The sequence below is a fragment of the Berghia stephanieae genome, chromosome 2 (genome assembly GCF_034508935.2).
Source record: "Berghia stephanieae isolate SIO BIC M18660-M18661 chromosome 2, UCSD_Bste_1.3, whole genome shotgun sequence".
NCBI lineage: Eukaryota > Metazoa > Mollusca > Gastropoda > Nudibranchia > Aeolidiidae > Berghia > Berghia stephanieae.
The window spans coordinates 97,975,962-97,982,508 of NC_088361.1; the positions used below are offsets into that span (position 1 = coordinate 97,975,962).

Sequence of the window (6,547 nt, forward strand, 5' to 3'; positions counted from 1 at the left end):
TGGCTTGGTCTGCAGTTTGAACGAAATTCACTCTAACCTTAAAAGAGTTTTATTTCACATTTTTGGAGAAAAGAATGTTGTACCAACTTATGTCCTTAACCTTAAATTGTGAAAGATGAATCCATCAAAGTTAATTTTAATCTTTTTCTACAATTATAAAAAAAAATTGTTCAGGTCCAGTCTGAAGATGAGGATAAAAAAGAGCGTGAAAGGCAAGAACGCATTGAGGCAAGCATTAAAAAAAGAGAGGAAGAAGTGAAACAGTCACTGTCTACATCATTGAGAGAGAGAGACAAGGAAAGGGAGCAGCATAAAAAAGATGAGGCTATTCAGCATTTTAATGCTTTGTTAGCGGACCTGGTAAGGTCTTGATCTTTGTTTTTTAAAGGCATTATATTGAGTGTAGTTTAGAATTAACAATAATGGAAGTATTATCAATTAATAATTAATCAATCATTTCTGTCTTGCAGTAAGCCATAATTTTGGATTGTTCATAAAAGCTTTACATAGTTTTGATTTTAAGTTCATTGAAATGCAATTACTTGAGAAATACCAAGACCAATCCATAGATATGTGATTTTTTTACCCGATTCATTTGTTTGTTTTGTAAGACTAAGAAGGTTATTTGTATTTTTGTTACTTCGTTGTATTCTTTTTTATTTTCTTGTTTATCTTAATTTAAGCTTGAATATGCTGGTCATCAAGATGATGTAAATAAAATTGTTGAGAAAATCTAATGATACATTTTTCAGGTTCGCAACTATGAGGTCACTTGGCGTGACACTCGTAAACAGCTACGTAAAGATCACAGATGGGACTTGACAGATACTCTGGAAAAAGATGAAAAAGAGAAACTCTTTGATGAGCACATAGAAGGGCTCTTCAAGAGAAATAAGTCCATGTTCCACACATTGCTGGACGAAACAGATGTAAGATATTTCCTTATTCTCCCCCCCCCCCCCCCCCCCCTTTTTTTTTTTTTTTTAATTTTTAAAAAGATTAAAGCAGCTATTTAGATAGGCTTTTAGTTTTGTGTCTTGAAATTGTGAAATATATATAATTAAAAAAAAAAAATCAACCAAAATGAAAAGCAAGAACAATTAATACTTTGGATGAAATAAGATGAAAGCTAGTTCAAAGTAAACATTGAGGAGTTTAAAAAAATAAACAGTGAAGATGGATCACTTTAGTAAGTATGTATCAGAAATTAACATCTGAATTGTTTGATACATAATGTCCACCTAATAAACTCATTTAAATAAATGTTTGTTTCTGTTTCTTTATAATTACAATTGCACGTCATCACTTTACCCCTTCCATTTCTGTCCTTTAGATCTCATTAACCTCCACATGGAAAGAAGTCCGAAAGCAGATCAAAGAAGACCCCAGATATGTCAAATTTTCATCAAGTGACAGAGTGAGTTTTTTCCCGCTGTAATTGATAATCTTATGATTTGAATGCTTTCCTACTTCATTTTTGGACAGATTGGTATTATCTAAATGATAATGAAGAATTAAGGATGTTTTCATGTCATTCTTATTGGATTGTTGTTTTGTTGTTATTGTTAATGATAATAATAACAATGATTATGATATTAATAATGATATTAATCATACCGTTTTACCAAAGCTCCAACTGTAAACCAAAACCACATATTTGTATGCATTTTCTTGCCTCTGTGGGATTGTATACTATCCCCTTAAATTATATGATTTTTGACATGGGTCAATTTTTAACATTATATAAATTACTGTTTTTATTTATGTACCTCTCATACTTTAGAGAGTTTTATACAATCTACATAATTTTCACCTCCTACATCTTTACTGTGGTTGTTTAGTAGCATAAAGTTTTGTTTGATACTGTAATTCCTTTTTAAAATTAAAAATAATTCAAATATTTTGAAAATTAAGCTTTTGTAATTCCTTGCCTATACACACTCTTATTATTATTTTTTTTATCACAACGTGGGTGCGGGCTGCAAGTTTACATTTCAGAATTATGCATTTTCCCCAAATCTGACTCTTTTTGACATGCAATCTTTTTCTCATATTGAGGTTAGCAGCTCTACATATAGAAGCAATCACAAACATTCATACACATAACAAAAAAAAAACAAACATATATTTCACGCTCATATTACACTAAATGTTTAGGATTTTCAATTGAACATAGTTGTGAGTTGTGAAATGTGTTGATGATAGTGGGCACAGCATTGCAGAACAATTGTGAAAATTTTAGGGCAGTCTTATTTTTTGCAGGACACTCTTACACTTGTAATGCATTCCAAATTTAATTTAATATTTAGGAGACACTAAACCAATTTGGATTTTGTTTCAAATTCATTTTCAGAAACGAGAGAAGGAGTTTACGGACTATATGCGTGAAAAATTTGTCAATGCTAAGGCTGACTTCAGAGAACTACTCAAAGAAACAAAAGTGATCACTTTCCAGTAAGTACAATATCATACAAAATAGACAAGTTTGTGATTAGGTCACATGAAAACACCACTTTGTTTGCATGGCAGTTCAATCTTCATTGTAGGGGAGGAGGATTTATATTTGACCAATTAGGAAAAAAAAAATTCCCCTAAAATAAAAAAATGTTCACAAATTTGTTTCATTTTTCATTCGTGTGAACGATTTAACAGTGCTAAACGAAAAGTAGTTTATCTGAAACTGGTCTAGATAGTCATTTTAATTGAAATCAAAGAGGTCATAACATTTTCCCTAACATAATTTTTTTTTTTTTTTTTTGTGTGCATATTTTTATGCTTCTCTGCATATTTAAAATGCATTACTTACATCTAAACTATCATATTTTTAAAAAAACTTCAGTTGAATATCTCCTTGCTTGTCAATTCGTCTTGAGATTTGATGAAGCAACACTAATCTGTTTTGAGAAAAATACTGGGGTGAAATTGTTTAGGTATCTCAATTTCCATGAATTTTTATTTCTTTGCTAAACCTGTGCCAGGATTAAAAGAAAAAGCTTCAGCCATCTGGAGAAATGAATTCAAATGTTTCAACAAGTAGATGACTAATTTTTCTCTAATGATTCACTGCAGAATTATTGTTTTTATGTTGTCAAGTTTGATTGCTAGAGTCGTCATAATACAATATCTTTTCTTTTGGTGGCAAGGGGGTGGATGAGAGGCACATTGGGAATTTCAATCTTACCATGGCAGGCTGCCAACTAGTACGATTTCTCATATTTTAATACACTTTGAGGTCCGAAATATGAGATGATTATGTTGACTAAAATATGCTGAGTGCAGAAAGTCAGAGTTTGTAATAAAAGGGGGGAAAATGATAAAAGTGGAAGAGTTGAAGGTCATTAAGAATCGAGAAAGAATCTCAGTAGCCAGGCAAATGATTGTCATAGGAATAGTAGGATTTTTCTGCCCTCTACTTGCTTGATAAGTTGCCATAAATTCGGTGAATGTTAAATTTTGATAATTTGATTTTGGAATTTTGAGCTTGTTAATATATTATTTTTTGAAAACATGTGAGAAAATGACCATATATATGGGGAAAAATATGATAAATCATTTCAAATAGTTGAGGTTGGTTGGCAAGTCTGCCATGGGTATGTTCAGAATAATTGAATGGCCTCAGCTTTTACCAGTCACAGTAATCTTCTGGTAAATTGATTGGCCTCAGCTTTCACCCTTTAAATATATAATGTAGTCTTTTTTTCTTTAACGCCTTTTCTATTTTATTTTCCAGGACAAAGAAATTGGTTGAAGATAATGAAGCCCATTTGGATGACATTGAGAAAGTATTGGAGGTAACGTTACAGTTTTATAACAGACGTTTGTGCCTCCCCCACTCCATTTATCTTAGAATTAACCCCCCCACCTAATGGATTATTACAGTAGAACTCGGAAATAGCGAGTTCGACGGGTCCACTCCTGATTACTCGCTATTTCCGAGTTCTCGCTATTCCCGAGTTGCCAGGAAAGGTTATAAAAATATTGCTGGTTATTCCCCTCAGTGTGTATTTCGAGTAAAAGCCGTCGCCCCTATTTCAATTTCTTCACAGAAGTGGCAGAATGCTTGTTTGTTTGTTTTTTGTTTGTTTTTTTTTTCAAGTAAAATCATGACTAGAAAAAAACAAGAACATAGAAGTGTGTGTGTGCGTGTGCGTGTGCGCGAGAGTGTTTGTATGCACTCGGCACGTTTGATGAGGTAAGCAAGCGCATCACTCAATCACTGACCCATTGAAATAATGGTTCCACACTCCCCTCTCTCGCTGATCGTGTCGTTCGTTAACGATGCTACTCGCTGACCGATGCTGCGAAGTGAGGTATGTTGACATGTGCTTACCTCGCGCGTCGCGTGGCACCACATTAGGTGAATAATTGACCCCAACCCCCAATACACACACACGCACACAAACCCAACCCCCACCCAAATTTGTGTCGCCTATTATGTACTACTACAGACTAGGCTACTATGTAATATTACTCGTAACGAAAAATAAGAAAAGAAAAGAGGCTAGGCTAAAAATATTTAAATTGCCATTGTCTCTTGTTTTGCTTTACTTCGTCGCAGTCCTAGGCTGGGGCAGGAAATGCTCGTTATTTCCGAGTTGACCTCTTTTTCATACTCGCTACTTTCATGCTAATTTTATTGACTCAAATAAGGGAAAAAAACGGGGATTTAGATTTTACTCGCTATTTCCGAGTTCTCGCTATTTCCGAGTACGTTACTTTCATGTTCTACTGTATTTTTTAAATGAGCACTCCTTCCTTGATTTTCATTAGTTTCCCTGTTCTGGGATGGTGATTATCCCTTAGAAAACATAGTGTTTTTTCTTTTCCATTCAAGGACACCTCATTATTGCTCTCCATCATATTGTTTATCACATCCAAACTGTTTGAGTAATTGTCATGGACAACAAGCAAGGGATAACTCTTAACTTAATGAGCTGCATGGGGGCAGCATGTCTTGGCATTGACAATCTATTACTCAAGATGTCATGGTATTGGTTCGAAATATAATTTTGAGCGTTTAATGTCTATGAAGATGAACTTTTGCTGACATTGTTTTATTTTCGTTCTTTTACCTAAAACCTCTTTTTATATTCTCTTTCAGAATGATAAACGGTTTCTCACACTAGACTGTGTTCCAGAAGAAAGAAGAAAGATATTGATAACACACATCGAAGAACTCGAACGCAAGGGTCCTCCCCCACCACCAACAGCTTCTGAACCATCCAGAAGGAGCTTAAAACAATAATTTATTGTGTTCCATTCATTTTATATTGTAAATCAATTTTAATCAGCAAGATCGTGTCAAATATGTAAAAGCATTGTCAATTTTTTGTTTTTTGTCTTGTTCATTTAAAAGTGGAAAGACTGCATTTTTTAAAAATAATTGTTGCCTGGTTACCTTTCCTGCTCATTATTTTTATTTTTTTGTCATTTTGTAATCATCATTCATACATAAAATGTCTTCATTGGTTTTTGGATGAAAAACAAGTTATTAACAACAGCACCTATATAGATCTCGTTTTAATTTTGTAGACCTCAGTGCTCAAAATAAACTTTCCTCTCTCACACTCAACAATCAATCGTGATGTCATGTTACTGATGTTTTGTACTGGGTGGGGTTCCTATCTCCCATAGTGGGCAGGGAGGTACTTGCTGTGTCTTCTATTCCCTCTTATCTGTTTTCCAATTGCTTTCTGTCTTTGTCTTGGAGTGAGATTGCTTGGTTTTGTCCTGACCTTGGTCAGAGTCCTTGGCTGAGAGGGAAACAGTCGAATGTATAGTATAGTTATTGTTTTGGGAGATGATATTTTTTGCCTTGTATATCATCTCTCTGTTATGTACTGTTACTCTTTTCATTTTTAACATATGATTTGTAAACATTTGAGTGTGTTCCTCTTAGTGGGGATCTGTGCTTGTGTCTGGATGAGACTTTTAGGTGATCTCACTCAAACTAAGTACTTTGGTAGTGTGCTCTTGGACTGTACATCTGTTTCCTATTTGAAATATTTCCCCTTTGTCTTCCTTTTTCTTGGGTGCTTTAATTGTAATTCTAGAACTTATTACTATCCCGTTTTCTTCCTTTTTACTGGCATTGATATGACCTTATGTGTTGCGAGCGCTGTAAAACCATTAAAAACAAACATAAAAACTGATGTTTTGTGAATTTTTATGAGGGGGTTGGAGGTTGGCTGGGGCGACGGGTACTGGTAGGGTTTTTAACACCCCCTAAATCATCTTATCTACCTATTATCTTTCTGTCCTCATCCTGGTATGAAACAACTTTGTTTTGCCCATTGAATGGGGTCAAGGCAAAGGAATACTGAAGGACAGATAGAAATGTAAAACTAATTTTCATAGGGAAAGTATTCAAGGGGGGGGGGGGGGGGGGGGAGGGTTCCCCTGGCTCGTTAATATAGGTTACAGTTTAGATATATTTTGCTTTGGTTGGTGCTGGGAGGGGACATGTAGATCATGCCAAAATATTTTTCACGGTCCTGGATGGGCTCTTCAGACCTCCAATGGTGGGAGGAAAACGGTCAAATGTATA

General features: G+C 34.6%; 1 protein-coding gene across 2 annotated transcripts in view; it reads left to right on the top strand.

The window, feature by feature from the left end:
* The window catches only part of LOC144965996 (transcription elongation regulator 1-like), a 44,643-nt gene extending 39,071 nt beyond the window's left edge, over nucleotides 1-5,572 (top strand). For both annotated transcript variants that reach the window (XM_078901971.1, XM_078901970.1), the window contains 6 exons: nucleotides 175-360; nucleotides 753-929; nucleotides 1,334-1,417; nucleotides 2,354-2,454; nucleotides 3,731-3,791; nucleotides 5,102-5,572. In XM_078901971.1, the coding sequence (XP_078758097.1) occupies nucleotides 175-360; nucleotides 753-929; nucleotides 1,334-1,417; nucleotides 2,354-2,454; nucleotides 3,731-3,791; nucleotides 5,102-5,245 (753 nt within the window). In that variant the 3' untranslated portion in view covers nucleotides 5,246-5,572. The remainder of the gene's footprint in view (nucleotides 1-174; nucleotides 361-752; nucleotides 930-1,333; nucleotides 1,418-2,353; nucleotides 2,455-3,730; nucleotides 3,792-5,101) is intronic.
* The last annotated feature ends 975 nt before the right edge of the window (nucleotides 5,573-6,547 follow it).